This window comes from Tachypleus tridentatus, chromosome 7 (assembly GCF_004210375.1).
Source record: "Tachypleus tridentatus isolate NWPU-2018 chromosome 7, ASM421037v1, whole genome shotgun sequence".
Lineage (NCBI taxonomy): Eukaryota > Metazoa > Arthropoda > Merostomata > Xiphosura > Limulidae > Tachypleus > Tachypleus tridentatus.
Window position 1 is genome coordinate 117,401,412 of NC_134831.1, and position 16,976 is coordinate 117,418,387.

A 16,976-nucleotide genomic window follows, 5' to 3' on the forward strand; every position below is an offset into this window, starting at 1 on the left:
CTGTACCAGTACTAGTTTATCAAACTCGACGAAGATTTTTAGCTGGTGGGACAGTCAGTTATAAAAAAAAAAAAAAGTAAAATGAAGACAAATTTTCTAAAACTAGGGACTTATATAGTTAAAAAACTTATAACTCTAATTTCTTGAAATTAGTGCATATATTGTCGCTAAAACTGTAGTAAGAGAATAGGTTTGTTTTCTTAGAATAAACCTATCCTTAAAACAGCGCCATCTGTCAAGCGCCTTAGGGTTTTTATCGGCAGTTTTCTTCCAATATGAATAATGCCATTCAGAAATATTTATTTATTCCCTTTTAGTGTCTATTTTTGAATGAAAATGATTTCTAATGCTATTTATCTTCTTGTGTTAACTCTTGTAATATTTCAAATGACTCGTAAGATGGTTAAACAACAACTTCTGATCAGATTAAGTTATGTGTGCTTAGAGCGAAAGTAATAATTAACCCCGCCATCTGTATAGTTAGTTAATTATATGTTTATTACGTATTTATTTACAAAAATTAGAATACATTTTGATCAGTTTGGTGTCCTCACTGTTAGCGATAGTTTCGGCCGTAATTCATGAATTCGACTAAAAAAAGTTTGTTTGTTTTAGAATTTTCACACAAGGATCCACAAATTCTTATGTAAACCATATTAAGGGGCAATACAGACAACAGCGCCATCTTTTGGTCTACTGATGTGTAAAGAAAGGTGGAATTTCAATATTGTTCTTACAGTGAATTCACGGCCAGAAGTGAAGGAGTGCAGGGAACAGAATACGAACCTCGAACCTCTGGGCACTGTCCGGGCACACTAACCTCTTAGTTATCCTCGGTCTCGTGGGAGAAACACAGTAAGAATCATACTTGAAATGGCAAAGAAAAAACGTATTAATATTCAGTAAGTCTACGGATTTACAACGCTAAAAGTAGAGGTTTGATTCCTCTCGGTGGATTCAGCAGATAACTCGATATGGCTTTGCTATAAAAAAAAACACACGCGTGTTAATATTCTGTTGTAGCACATAAGTCACTGTCATCTTTAACACAAAAAAAAATATGGTGACTGTTAGTCACTATAACTCAGCAGAATTTTCATTTTGCTTTATAATTCTCGAGTAGTATTCGTAGGCATGGCTTAAGAGGACTACATTCTACACGTGAATTGTTTCATCATGCGTTGAGTTACAGCTGCACCAGAAATATTATTTTTAGCACTCCTCAAACACGCACAAAGGGTGGCCAAGGAATCACACGTGTGCGTGTTCGATGCTGTGACGTCACTGGTAGATTCGAGTTTAACGAGACACAGTCAATTTAATTTCGTTTGAAGAACTCAGATGTGCTCGTTTTTAGTGTGAATGAAATGTGTGAGAGCACATATTACTCGTCTGGACCGCCCTCTAGATTCGTGTTTCTCTCAGACTGTAGGAGGTATTCCAGTTTACACAGCCTGTACGCAATGTCTCAGTGATGCGTTAATATAATATTAATAAAAAACCCAACAAAATTACAACGTGTCATGTTTCGAAACTTAGGGGAAAGTTTGTAGTTCGACGACTGGTCTCTAAAGACAAGTGAAGGACCAGTTATAAGTGGAAGGATGGCAAGCTTGCCAACTTATACTGGCACAGATCTAAACAGTCCTTTATAGACGGTCCTCGTAGAAAAACATTCGCGTTACAGGGTTGGATCCGTGCAGTTATCAACCTGCACCTAAGTACTCTTGAGAATGTGTAAAAGTGACCGGACAGCTCGTACTGGAAATGCTTGAATACAAAGTAAGTTTTGTGCGTGCCATTACTTTAAACAGTTACGCGTTAATAGAAAGATTTATCGTTGTAAATAATTAATATCCACGACCATGTATGTCTTTGACACACACAAGGGTTCTCGTTACATCATAACTATAAGGGTTAATATATTTATTGCTCAGGTGTTCCTCAGTTTACTTTGGGCTATAATACTTCAGTACTTTTGTAACTTTCTTGTCAACAAACTTAGCACCAAACTGGAAACTCCTTAGTGAAATCGTGTAGGTTTATTCTGCATACGATTCGGTTAGACCTTTACTTTAGTACAGCATGTACATTTTGGGTTAATATCAAATAACGTCTTAAGCTCGTCGGTTATTTGTGCACGTACCTCGTCTTCCTGTATTCTTCAAATTGTAATGTGTGTGTTATCAGAGGTTTATGGTTCTGGTGTGGATGTGAGAACTTTAATTTTTTATTAGTTAAAATAAAATCACTGTTTAGAAAAGTAGCGTTGCTTCTGGCATTGCACGTAAAATGTTTAAACTTCCAGTAACCTTCTTAGGAAAGTAGAGTTGTTTCAGTTGTTGGATGTCGGGTACTTTAACCTACAGTAACCTTCTTAGGAAAGTAGAGTTGTTTCAGTTGTTGGATGTCGGGTACTTTAACCTATAGTAACCTTCTTAGGAAAGTAGAGTTGTTTCAGTTGTTGGATGTAGGGTACTTTAACCTACAGTAACCTTCTTAGGAAAGTAGAGTTGTTTCAGTTGTTGGATGTAGGGTACTTTAACCTATAGTAACCTTCTTAGGAAAGTAGAGTTGTTTCAGTTGTTGGATGTAGGGTACTTTAACCTATAGTAACCTCTTAGGAAAGTAGAGTTGTTTCAGTTGTTGGATGTAGGGTACTTTAACCTACAGTAACGTTCTTAGGAAAGTAGAGTTGTTTCAGTTGTTGGATGTAGGGTACTTTAACCCACAGTAACGCTCTTAGGAAAGTAGAGTTGTTTCAGTTGTTGGATGTAGGGTACTTTAACCTACAGTAACGTTCTTAGGAAAGTAGAGTTGTTTCAGTTGTTGGATGTAGGGTACTTTAACCTACAGTAACCTTCTTAGGAAAGTAGAGTTGTTTCAGTTGTTGGATGTAGGGTACTTTAACCTACAGTAACCTTCTTAGGAAAGTAGAGTTGTTTCAGTTGTTGGATGTAGGGTACTTTAACCTATAGTAACCTTCTTAGGAAAGTAGAGTTGTTTCAGTTGTTGGATGTAGGGTACTTTAACCTACAGTAACCTTCTTAGGAAAGTAGAGTTGTTTCAGTTGTTGGATGTAGGGTACTTTAACCTACAGTAACGTTCTTAGGAAAGTAGAGTTGTTTCAGTTGTTGGACGTTAGTGGATATTTTTATATATATATAAAAAACGAATGTTTTGGAAATGACAATACTGTAAAAAAAAACAGTGTTTTGTGACACAGGAAACAACTTCCGTTTACATGGAAGACGCTCAGTTATTGGTTTTGTAAAAAAAGGGTAGAGAGAAGTTATGGATGCGCCTCAAGTAGCGACGCCGATGCTAATTTTGTCTTGGAACATTTGAACAGATAAAGTACACGAACACATGACTACAACATGACTAAAATTTGACTACATAAACAATAGATGTGAAAGTGCTTGGCGCTAATAGAGCAAATGAAACGAATGGAATAATTAGCGCAAACATTTGTTTTTGCTGATTAAAACAAACGAAGAACGACAACAAAAATGAAAACAACAGAAAATTAACCACTATGTCTGCTACTTAACAATGCAGTGTCTTATTGTCTTAAGCCACTAAGACTATTACTTGTGTACAGGTACACACAATACTCTTATAAAATATTATTCCGGTGAGTCAGGGGGAACCTTATGGATTTACAATGATAAGGTTCAGGGCTCGATCCACTGCAGAGAGCCTAATTTGGCTTTATGTTAAAAAACAAACAATAAATTTAATCTGATTCAACATTCTTGTCTGTGATTTTTTTAAAGATATACACCTTATTAATTTTAATTGTTTTGCTCTCTGAGAAATAAAAGGCCGTTTTATTATGTAGCAATTAGTTGGATTTATATCGTTTCATATCGTAGGAAAATACTGACATCTATTGGTTATTTTTACAAATATCAATAATAATACCAAAAATCTTTTAGTTTATTTCGCAAGAGGATGTTTTTGAGAATTCTTAACTGAATAGCATTGCGTTGTATTGTCATGAGGCACTTTGGAGCTAATTATTTTATTTAATACCATACAGCATGTCGAACTTAGTTATTGTAATTAATAATATTTTATTTATGTGCAGTTTCTCTCTACTGTAGCTTAAATTGTGTTTTTGAATTCTATTTTGTTCGCATACATCGACACTGGTATTTGTAGTCCTAAGCCTAAAACATGGTTCAGGTATATCTGTTCATGATTTTGACCTACCCCCTTCCTTTACTAATTTAACGATACGTGTGAAGGATTATAACTCTGAAAACCGGGTTTCGACACCTGTAGTGAATAAAGCACAGATAGCCCATTGTGTAACTTTGTATTAAACTAAAAATAAGCAAACAAAACCATACTTTTGAATTACTGAGTTGAGGTTAGCCAGCCATTCAGCAACTTGGACCGGCTATATAAACCGAATATCTGGATTGACTGTCACTTTTATAACGCTTCTACAGCTGAGTGTGTGGAAAGTGTTTCGTGGAACGAGGTTTTGTTCTTTCGACATTCAGCCAGACACGTTAACCACCAGGCTATCTCTGACACCTCAGATCAGTGGTCACTCTTATTCACCAACCAGAAAAAAACAAACACCAAAAAAACTGGAAATTCCAGTTCATTTAACCTATATCTCCACTAATGTTACATTGTACCGTTAAAATATATATCACAACAGTTCGTTATAACATAATGTACCTCTGTGCCAAAACTGAAAAATATATATATAACTTCAGAAAAAAACCTTTATGAAATAAGGTGTCTGTGTGTCAATACAAAAATATACACATTACCATAAAAAACTTGTTTTTGAATTTCGCGCAAAGCTACACGAGGGCTATTTGCGCTAACCGTTCCTAAATTAGTAGTGTAAGACTAGAGGGAAGGCAGCTAGTCATCACCTCCGACTGCTAACTCTTGGGCTACTCTTTTGTCAACGAATAGTAAGACTGACCGTCGCTTTATAACACCCCCACAGTTGGGAAGGCGAATATGTTTAATGCGATGGGGATTTAAACCCTGCGGCACGTAGATTACGAGCCGAACACCTTAACCCACCTGGCCATGCCGGGCTAAGTCATGCAATAGCAACAAAACAAGAAAGTTCTTTATAAAATAAAGTGCATGTGTGAGAGATAACTGAACTCAGCTCAGCTTAGTTTTTTTTATCTGAGGTTAATGTTTGTTCATTTTTCTGGTTCTAATTTTTAAGCAGCCGGACGGAACATTCGTCTAACCTCTTTTTAAATCCAAACGCATCTGCCTGTCTGTGATTAGCTTTTATTTTACGTATTTGCGGAATATAAAAACTATTAACTAAATCAGTTTTAAAACTGAGATGTCGCTTCCATTTTTTTTTTCTGGTTCTGTTTCGGTGTGCAAAATCGCCAAGATGTTTTGACAAGTATTTAGTTTTAGAATGAATTTTCTTGAAAACAATTTATGATTAAAGAAACGGTTATTGGAAGAGTGACTATGTGTCAATGTCCCTTCTAGTGTTTGCACGACATGTCGAGTTAGTTTGATATTCGTCGGCCAGTTTATATGATGGGAGAATTAGAAAAGAAATCGTGTATAGACAATCCTGAAGTGGGACGGCCCGATACCATCTCAACTAGGTTTAACTAAATTTGAAACCGGCAAGATACAACAGTGAAACAAATTTAGTTAATAAACTATAAAAATCCAGAGAGGCTATTTTAAGATGATACGTATTGGCCTGATCTAAAATTGTACACAAACAAATTGGACTCTTTTTTTATTATTATTATTTTTCCCCTAGTGACACAGCAGTATATCTGCGGACTTACATCGCTAAAACGGGGTTCTGGTATTCGTAGTGGGCAGAGCACAGATGACCTTTGTGTTTAAATTAACTCAAAACACCAACAAAACAAAATATTTTCTTTCAGTTTTAAAATTCAAGATGTTTGCAAATCGTTCCATTTTCTCTTTTCCTCCACTTCAACCAGTGTACGTAGAACGGGTCGAGCGTCTTCGACAAATTTAAAATTTAATTTGACTGTTTATCTTAGATAAAGTGAACAATTTTGTATGTATGGCAAAGACAATAAGATCATTATTAGGACCACTAAGTGTGGCATAAAAACTGTTCGTCTCATATCCTTATAACGTTATATTTACACTTATAGTTGATTCAGCACTTTGAATCTCTTTTGGATACCAACGGGTTCTCAGAGTGAAGACAATATACATTTTGTATGTAAAATTGAAAATACACGATGTTTAACCCTAATCCTTCCGATTAGTTTCGTGAACTCCATCATCCTTTTAGCACATTTTTATAAGGTTATTTATTTACCAAACTACTAACGGATCCATGACTTTTTTAGTAACAGGGTTCCTCATAACACAGGGATCTTACAAATATTTTTAAAAAATGATATTGAAATTAATCCCATGAATCCACGTGGATTTTTGCTCAAACATTCCTCGACGAGGCTTAGCTAATTTTCGATAATTTCAGTGCGTTGAGCAACCACTAGGGAGATGAATCAGTTCGCGACAAAAAAAACACACCAAAAAACTCACCTTTTCTTGCCTCAAGTATGGACGCTGTCTCATACCTTGAGTTGTGTCATATCAACATTGTAAGGCGAGTAAGATGTCTTGTACATACCGTGTATGTGTTTTTTTCTGTTTGTTTGTTTCATGCATTTCAACGAGCTGCCTGTCCGTATATCCTTCTTTAAATTTAAACCAATCGACAACAGGAAAATATATTTGTTTGTTTGTTTCTGAATTTCGCGCAAAGCTACGTGAGGACTGTCGAAGACTAATCATAAGACTAGAGGGAAGGCAGCTAGTCATCACCATCCACCGCGAATTCTTGGGCTACTATTTTACCAACGAATAGTGGAATTGACCGTTACATTATAACGCCTCAACGGCTGAAATGGCGAACATGTATTGTGTGATGGAGATTCGAACCCGCGACCCTCAGATTAAGAGTTGAGCGCCCTAACCACCTGGCCATGCCAGACCAGGAAAGTAGGTAAATAGTGCCTACCATCCATTTTTTTTTTGTTACTCTTGTCTGGCCAATTTGTGGAATATAACCGTTGCTCTTGTAACGCATCTACGACATCAAATCATTGAGCGTTATTATAGGGCGAAAACAACGAATCTCAGATTCACAGTCCGCGCACCCTAGTCAGTAGTCATAACGTGAAACATGGAATTAATTATGAACTATATTTTTACATCAACAGTATTATTCTACGACTGGTTCACTTTAAATGTAGTTTATAATTCTGAACCATCATTAGATCGTTCAAAGTGACCCGACATGACCAGGTGGTTAAGGCACTGGACTCGTAATCTGAGGGTCGCGGATTCGAATCCCCATCACACCAGACATGCTTGCCCTTTCAGCCGTGGGAGCGTTATAATGTGACAGTTAACACCACTAATCGTTGGTAAAAGAGTAGCCCAAGAGTTGGCGGTGGGTGGTGATAAGAGATCCCTTCGCTTGCAGTTTTGCCACAATACGTGAATACACAGAGAGAATGGTATATCCAGATTAGTTTGAACAGTATGAAGGTTGTAGGTGCAAAGACCTTGCAGTGATCGAGTAGTAATTCACCATTTTATTCTGACTCCACTTACACTTACTTCTTTAGAACCTGTTGGACTTTTCTGACGTTTGTGTTCCTAGGAATTAACCACGGACTTTATTTTCGAACATTTACGCTTATTCACACCATAGATGAAATACTTTTATAAAACTAACTCGGAGGGTGTTTTTTTTTAATGCTTTAGTCATGAAATAAAAAGCTGGGTGTACCCAGAGTACGTAAACTTTGTGGATGTTGTTACCATGGTAAGTTTGATTAGTATTTACTGTTTTGATATATATGACTTTTAATTACGTGTAACCTATAGGTAGTTTTACCATACCAAACTAGTATGTGTGTTAAGTTTTATGTGGTGCTTCAACTCAACTCTTTGAGCATGCGTGTTTGTTCTATTATCTTTATCTTCTTGACTCATATAATTAAGGATAACAAGTGTATTAAGGTTACTATTGTCTATCAATTTAATAACCGTTCTTATAGTAAAACTACCATAGTGATAAAACAAACATACAAAACACAATAATAAACATCAGGATTTGAAACAATAGAACAACATCCTTCTTTTAATGTTGATTTATACAATGTCTGTCTCTAAACACAATAATAAACATCAGGATTTGAAACAATAGAACAGCATCCTTCTTTTAATGTTGTTTTATACAATGTCTGTCTCTCTAAAACAAAACAGTAAACAATAGAACAACATCCTTTTTTAAATGTTGTTTTATACAATATCTGTCTCTCTAAAACAAAATAGTAAACAATAGAACAACATCCTTCTTTTAATGTTGTTTTATACAATATCTGTCTCTCTAAAACAAAATAGTAAACAATAGAACAACATCCTTCTTTTAATGTTGTTTTATACAATATCTGTCTCTCTAAAACAAAATAGTAAACAATAGAACAACATCCTTCTTTTAATGTCTGTCTCTCTTCACTGTATGCAAAATTACTAAAACAAAGATTTTCTGATATTCAGTTTTATAATGGTGACTAATTCATATATCAATAGATATTGAAAGTGCAGTTCTTTGATAGTTTGTATCACAGTTTGGTGAAGCTGCTATAACCCCACAAAAATAGTCTGAATATGCAAATTGTAGACGAAAACGTGAGAAATTGTAGACGTTTTCATCCCGTGTAAAGGTGTAAAAGACTGCTTGGCATTATACATTGTTTAACGTGAGGTTTATAAGTATGTATTCATTATTTACTTTCGTATGAAATATAGTGCGTATAACTTTGTTTTGTTTATGAAAAATATTATATTTTTTGTTAATTTCGATATTACACACTGATTGTTGTAAAGAACGTGCCAATATTTTCTATCTCAGTAGGAGGCCATCATTTTTGTTGTTTGCTGTAGCGCCATCTGTCAATAAAATCTAAAGTAATAATTTAAGATATGCTTCAATGCAACTGGGCGTTATTTTATTCGTTGCAGTACGAACACTGGTTGTGGAACTTTATTAGAAACGACTCCACTGTTTGATTTACCTTAACAGAAGAGACCGAGTAGCCCTACCGTCACAGTAAAATATTTATCACATATACTGCCATACAGAAAGCGTGTAGTTAACATGACGTGAACAGGTGTATGTTTAATTTGATATTTTTCATGATTATGCTGTAGGTGACGAATGTACAGTGATCATATTCAAACCAGGGAAAGCTTGGGGAATGGGCGTGGGCTAACCATCACACTGGTGATCTATATATCTGTTTTGTCCCCCCCCCCCACATCTCCAAGATGGAAGAGACTGCCGTGGGATCTGTTTTAGGCCAGGCATGGCCATGTGGGTTAAGGCGTTCGACTAGTAATCTGAGGGTCGCGGGTTCGAATCCACGCCGTACCAAACATGCTCGCCCTTTCAGCCGTGGGGGCGTTATAATGTTACGATTAATCCCACTATTCGTTGGTAAAAGAGTAGCACAAGAGTTGGCGGTGGGTGGTGATGACTAGCTACCTTCCCTCTAGTCTTACACTGCTAAATTAGGGACGGCTAGCGCAGATAAGATAGCCCTTGAGTAGCTTTGCGCGAAATTAAAAAAAAAGGATTTGGTTTAGTTCCATGTTTACTGGATAAAGTATTAATTAAACATTGTGGGGCCTGGATTTGTACTGATTAGTTACATTTATACATCTAGAAATATACTGTTTTCTTGTATTGTCCGCCCAGTGGCAGAGCGGTATGTCCCCCCCCCCCGTTAGAAACTGGGTTTCGATATCCTTGGTGGGCAGCGTACGGACAGCCCATTGTGCAGCTTTGTGTTCAGCTTCACACAAATAAACAGTTCATGCATTATATTGTTTATCTTGAAACAGACACACACACACAACAGGTTAAACAAGCAACAGTGACGGTATTGGTTAAGCAGTTGCTCCAATATTTTGTTTATTGTTCAATTTCTGGTAAACAAACAGAGGATTCCAGGTCTGTTTCATAAAACTCGTTTATTGTTATCTGTGTGATTGAAAAGGTTAACCTACATTTAATAATGAAAGACAAGAGCAGAGTATACGACGAAAAATATATACTACTGTATGCTCCTGGTCACTTCCAGTGGCTCAGCTCTAAATCTGACGGTTATCGTGCTAAAATTTGCCTTTCGATACTTGCGATGGGTCCAGCAGGTATAGCTTATTGTATTTTTCAATAACAAGTAAACATAGTTTATTTGTTACAGGTCTGCATACATAGAATTAGGTCAACATCCACGTCTTGTCTTACTAACCACGATCATTGGAAATCAGTGAAGGAAAGCAGTGAACAATTGTATATGTATATGTGTGTACATAAAGGAAATTTATTGTTTAAAGTGATGCGGTTGGACAAGGAGCTGGATGAAGGTGTCGTGATTTAGATGTTATATGGTTTGATCGTATCGTGATTTAGATGTTATATGGTTTGATCGTGTCGTGATTTAGATGTTATATGGTTTGGATTGTTAAAAGAGTCAACACACTTTCATAAAATCGGACAATTTCTCGAATATCGTATTTTACAGCAGTGACTGAGCTTCAACGATTCAAGAAGTTAGAAACACAAGTGTTACACGAAGGGACGTTTATATTATAGTCGTATAACACCCGGAGAAATTAAAGCTACGAAGAAAACTTTGCCCCTAAGAACTAACAAAGAACTCGTAATGTCAGATAAGCGTGAGAATTCGCGGGTAAGTTTGCAACGCAGGTTTATAATCTGTTTTCTACTTTGTGCAGTGACGTAGCTGTTAATATGTGTTTGGACGTAGAAAATGTTTCAATGTCAAATAACATGAAATATATAAAACATCAACTGTTGGTGGACCGGTATATTCCAAACTGTCTAAGTATCATCCACCTGGCTCTTTCTTTAACTTTCTGGTCGTCTTAATTAATTTGATTTTTGGAACACACGTGAAAATGAGCGTCAGCTGCCTTGCTCAGATACTAGACATCTGCTCAAAATATTTTAGTAAAAAGTTGTATCACTTCAGGTGTATTCATTCCCTGTAAACAAAGTTCTGGTACGAGAGTAGGGAAGTAAATATATATAATCTATTGGATATTTTGTCACAAGTGTCTTCAATTAGCATTATATATTTAGTAGTAATTAATTCTTAACACTTTAGGGACGACCCCCGCGTAATCTCTCACCATCAATCAACATAAGGGCTAACATAACATTAGTTATGTTATTTGCCATACAACAAATTCAAGTGATATAACTCACTTTCTGCACTAACTTTCTCACCAGAACTGTTACGAAAAGGGAGAGTTGAGCCCGTTATTAGAGAATCATTCGGTGTTACTCTAGATCAAGTGTTCTTTGTTTGACTGTTAACAGCGACTTTTAGCAAAACGATCATCAACTGAGCGAGTTATATATGGTGTTTTTTTTTTTTTTGTACACACCGAGGGTAAAAAACGGTCTTGAAGTTGGAAATTGCTTAGAACAACTTAAAAGTCGTTATAACTACTACACGATTTATATTCATTATTTATATACTGTAAATATACCTCTCACGTACACGTTCGTAAATCGGACCGAAGAGTTAATATTTTTTAAGCAGGCCCCGGGGTGGCCAGGTGGTTAAGGCAATGGACTCGTAATCTGAGGGTCGTGGTTTCGAATCCCCGTCACACCAAAGATGCTCTCCCTTTCAGCCGTATGGGGCGTTATAATGTCACGGTCAACCCGACTATTCGTTGGTAAAAGAGTAGCCCAAGAGTTGGCGGTGGGTGGTGATGACTAACTGCCTTCCCTCTAGTCTTACACTGCTAAATTAGGGACGGCTAGCACAGATAGCTCTCGTGCAGCTTTACGCGAAAATTCAAAACAAAGCAAACCACTAAGTAATGACTTCTTCATTTTCAGACAAATCCTGACAAAAAAAAAAAAGAGAAACAATAAGGTGCAGAGGACATTCAGAGGTCAGGGACTCGTTGATAAAAAAAAAATGGTATTTTTGAATCATTATAAGGCAAGTGCCTTTTGGGATGGTTGAGAAGTTTAGAGGACTGTGTGAACTGTGGGTTGCCTTTCATACACATAGGGTAAAGACCACAGTAACACACAGAGACCTTTTTAACTCTTCTATTGATCTTATAAATACTTTTGTAGTTGTTGCTCTGTAACACTTAATAACATATCAAAATATATTTGTTTTACTACAAAGGCCATGTGTGCCATTTATTTTAAGGCTGAAATATATATACGTGTGTGCATAGTAACTTTCAGCAAGCCAGGTGTAAATTCGTAGTTTCTGACAATTTTCTATAATATAGAGAAAAAAGGGGGCGCTTTTGGTGTGAAAGGGCGGGAAAACAAAGGTTTCAGAACAAAACGAAATAAAACTGTAAAGGAATATTGGACACAAAATAGTTACACGTTAGAAAAAAAAAAAAAAGGTAACACTTGAAAAATTTTGAACTTAAAGGTGATTTATTCAAACGTTTTAAGCCTAAATAATTCATCAGCTGATAAACGGTTTAGGCTTAAAACTGTTGGATAAGTCATCTTTTAAATTTAAATTTTTCTAGTGTTATCTTTTTTTTTTACGTATAAAGTAATAAGTTCTTAAAGAAAACGTAGATTCATTTGACCCATGTCTTAATATTTTAATCTGTAATCTAGATACAGTTTAGTATAAATACTTGTTTAAATATTCGCATCTTTTGGTAAAATTTAATTGCTGTGAAAACACTAATAAATGGTGCCAGAGTAATTTTTGGAAGTGCATTATTTTATTCTGTCGAAACGAATATTGATTTTTCATATATTATCGTTTATTTATTTGTGTGTGTGTCTTTGTTTTCTTATAGCAAAGTCACATTGGGTTATCTGCTGAGCCCACCGATGGGAATCGAATCGCTGATTTTAGTATTGTATATCCGTAGACTTACCGCTGTAATAAAAACCGGAGTATTTATTAGTTCATAATTAAATGCCAAGCTACACAATGGGCTACCTGTGAACTTTCCACCACAGGTATCGAAACCCAATTTCTCGGAATGAAAATTTCAATGTTTCCATTTTCTGAGGTTCTACTTCCTCACAAAATGAAACTTCACGAGGATCCACCCAGATGAGGAAAGTGGAATCATGCCTTCGTGAAACTTAACCCTCTGGCTTTCTACATTAACCCTCAAACTCTCAAATTACGTTATTTTTTATATGCTATTCACAAAGAGGCGGGTCCACATATTGCATCAAACAGAATAATTTATGTTTTTTTCCTGTTTATTTTTTAATTCATTAAAAATCGAGTTTAGATACTTGCGGCGAGCACATCATAGATAGCCTGGATAAGAAACAAGGATAGTTTGCTGGGATTATAACGCTGATATTTTAGTGTTACGTTGAATGTGATGAACTGTAATGGTGAAAAGAAGTAAATTTGGCAATGTGCCATTATATGTGATGACGTAGAAGGAAGAATGGATGCAGGAAAATAGGCTTGACGCATTTTATCACATACATCGAGAAAATCTTTCTTATCAGGAATCATGTTTCGTATGTCAAAAAAAAAAGTTGATGGTATGTGTTACTTCTATTTTCAAAACCAGGGGCAATTTGGATATGCAATGAATTAGATTATTGTTGATGTGTAAAACTGGAAACAAACAAACGAGATGTATGTAGCAGCGTTTGTTTATAGTTAAGTGCAAAGATACGTCATGGGCTATCTGTCCTCTGCCCACCACGGGTATCGTAAACAGATTTCTAGCGTTGTAAGTATGCAGAAATACCGCTCAGTCATTGGAAGCTAACTGTTATTTAACTTGATACTTTGATTTGAGAAAATTGTAAATTTGATTTTTTAAAAAATGATTTTCTAAGACCAAACATTCCGTTTGAAAAACGGGATATGAACTGAGTGAGGGAGTAAAAATATGACTAGTTGTCGTTTAATTTAGGCCAGAAAATAAGGGGTAGAAACTGACTGAAATAGCAGAAATATGACTAGTTGTCGTTTAATTTAGGCCAGAAAATAAGTGGTAGAAACTGACTGAAGGGGCAGAAATATGACTAGTTGTCGTTTAATTTAGGCCAGAAAATAAGGGGTAGAAACTGACTGAAGGGGCAGAAATATAAGTAGTTGTTGTTTAATTTAAGCCAGAAAATAAGGGGTAGAAACTGATTGAAAGAGTAGAAATATGAGTAGTTGTTGTTTAATTTAAGCCAGAAAATAAGGGGTAGAAACTGATTGAAGGGGCAGAAATATAAGTAGTTGTTGTTTAATTTAAGCCAGAAAATAAGGGTAGAAACTGATTGAAGGGCAGAAATATAAGTAGTTGTTGTTTAATTTAAGCCAGAAAATAAGGGGTAGAAACTGATTGAAGGGGCAGAAATATAAGTAGTTGTTGTTTAATTTAAGCCAGAAAATAAGAGGTAGAAACTGATTGAAGGGGCAGAAATATAAGTAATTGTTGTTTAATTTAAGCCATAAAATAAGATGTAGAAACTGATTGAAGGGGCAGAAATATAAGTAGTTGTTGTTTAATTTAAGCCAGAAAATAAGGGGTAGAAACTGATTGAAGGGGTAGAAATATAAGTAGTTGTTGTTTAATTTAGGCCAGAAATAAGGGGTAGAAACTGACTAAAGGGGCAGAAATATAAGTAGTTGTTGTTTAATTTAAGCCAGAAAATAAGGGGTAAAAACTGATTGAAGGAGTAGAAATATGACTCGTTGTTGTTTAATTTAAGCCAGAAAATAAGGGGTAGAAACTGATTGAAGGGGCAGAAATATAAGTAGTTGTTGTTTAATATAAGCCAGAAAATAAGGGGTAGAAATTATTGAAGGGGTAGAAATATAAGTAGTTGTTGTTTAATTTAGGCCAGAAAATAAGGGGTAGAAACTGATTGAAGGGGTAGAAATATAAGTAGATGTTGTTTAATTTAAGCCAGAAAATAAGGGTTAAAAACTGATTGAAGGAGTAGAAATATGACTCGTTGTTGTTTAATTTAAACCAGAAAATAAGGGTAGAAACTGATTGAAGGGGCAGAAATATAAGTAGTTGTTGTTTAATTTAAGCCAGAAAATAAGGGGTAGAAACTGACTAAAGGGGCAGAAATATAAGTAGTTGTTGTTTAATTTAAGCCAGAAAATAAGGGGTAGAAACTGACTAAAGGAGCAGAAATATAAGTAGATGTTGTTTAATTTAAGCCAGAAAATAAGGGGTAGAAACTGATTGAAGGAGTAGAAATATGACTAGTTGTTGTTTAATTTAAGGCAGAAAATAAGGGGTAGAAACTGATTGAAGGGGCAGAAATATAAGTAGTTGTTGTTTTATTTAAGCCAGAAAATAAGGGGTAGAAACTGACTAAAGGGGCAGAAATATAAGTAGTTGTTGTTTAATTTAAGCCAGAAAATAAGGGGTAGAAACTGATTGAAGGGGCAGAAATATAAGTAGTTGTTGTTTAATTTAAGCCAGAAAATAAGGGGTAGAAACTGATTGAAGGGGCAGAAATATAAGTAGTTGTTGTTTAATTTAAGCCAGAAAATAAGGGGTAGAAACTGATTGAAGGGGCAGAAATATAAGTAGTTGTTGTTTAATTTAAGCCAGAAAATAAGGGGTAGAATCTGATTGAAGGGGCAGAAATATAAGTAGTTGTTGTTTAATTTAAGCCAGAAAATAAGGGGTAGAAACTGATTGAAGGGGCAGAAATATAAGTAATTGTTGTTTTATTTAAGCCAGAAAATAAGGGGTAGAAACTGATTGAAGGGCTAGAAATATAAGTAATTGTTGTTTTATTTAAGCCAGAAAATAAGGAGTAGAAACTGATTGAAGGGGCAGAAATATTAGTAGTTGTTGTTTAATTTAAGCCAGAAAATAAGGGTAGAAACTTATTGAAGGGTAGAAATATAAGTAGTTGTTGTTTAATTTAGGCCAGAAAATAAGGGTAGAAACTGATTGAAGGGGCAGAAATATAAGTAGTTGTTGTTTAATTTAAGCCAGAAAATAAGGGGTAGAAACTGATTGAAGGGGCAGAAATATTAGTAGTTGTTGTTTAATTTAAGCCAGAAAATAAGGGGTAGAAACTTATTGAAGGGGTAGAAATATAAGTAGTTGTTGTTTAATTTAGGCCAGAAAATAAGGGGTAGAAACTGATTGAAGGGGCAGAAATATAAGTAGTTGTTGTTTAATTTAGGCCAGAAAATAAGGGGTAGAAACTGACTAAAGGGGCAGAAATATAAGTAGTTGTTGTTTAATTTAAGCCAGAAAATAAGGGGTAGAAACTGATTGAAGGGGCAGAAATATAAGTAGTTGTTGTTTAATTTAAGCCAGAAAATAAGGTGTAGAAACTGATTGAAGGAGTAGAAATATGACAAGTTGTCGTTTAATTTAAGCTACAATATAAAACGTACGAACTAACTTAAAGTAGAAACCAAACTAGTTGGTATTTAATACTACAACCAAAATAGGACTAGACCATGACCAAGATTAAAGAAAAGGTTTAATCAAGGTTATTATTTTCCACTGTCCATGTTTCAAAACTCGAACAAGTTATTGGTAGAACATGCAGACCTTGACAAGACAACAGTTAGTGCTTAATAAAAACCTGAATTTTTTGTAATATTTTTCTTAAAATATCTTAATAAATGAATTTATGAACTCGCCCTACCTTTACATATGGTTGACATATCGCAGGTAGCTCATTGTATGTTTGCTCTAAAGTAATAACACATTACAGTCATTGTAAATAAAAACATTGAAGTTTATTCTTACACCTGCTTTGTTCACATGTTCTTCCACTTTATGTTATATTTTAACAGTTTACAAACTAAGATAATACTTATAACAATGAGAATACAGGTAGACAACCAATTCACACACACTTGTCAGGAAACATTGACTCAGTGGAAATAAAGAGACAATACAGAAAC

At 35.3% G+C, this 16,976-nt stretch overlaps 1 protein-coding gene across 6 annotated transcripts in view; it reads left to right on the forward strand.

Annotated features, from left to right (window-relative positions):
• Nucleotides 1-484: 484 nt before the first annotated feature.
• LOC143256469 (trafficking kinesin-binding protein 1-like) overlaps nt 485-16,976 on the forward strand; it is a 149,957-nt gene continuing 133,465 nt past the window's right edge. For all 6 annotated transcript variants that reach the window (XR_013031377.1, XR_013031378.1, XM_076513748.1 and 3 more), the window contains exon 1: nt 485-1,782. Coding sequence is in view for 4 of the 6 variants with exons in the window: in XM_076513748.1 (XP_076369863.1) it covers nt 1,768-1,782 (15 nt within the window). In the remaining 2 variants the exon portion in view is untranslated. The remainder of the gene's footprint in view (nt 1,783-16,976) is intronic.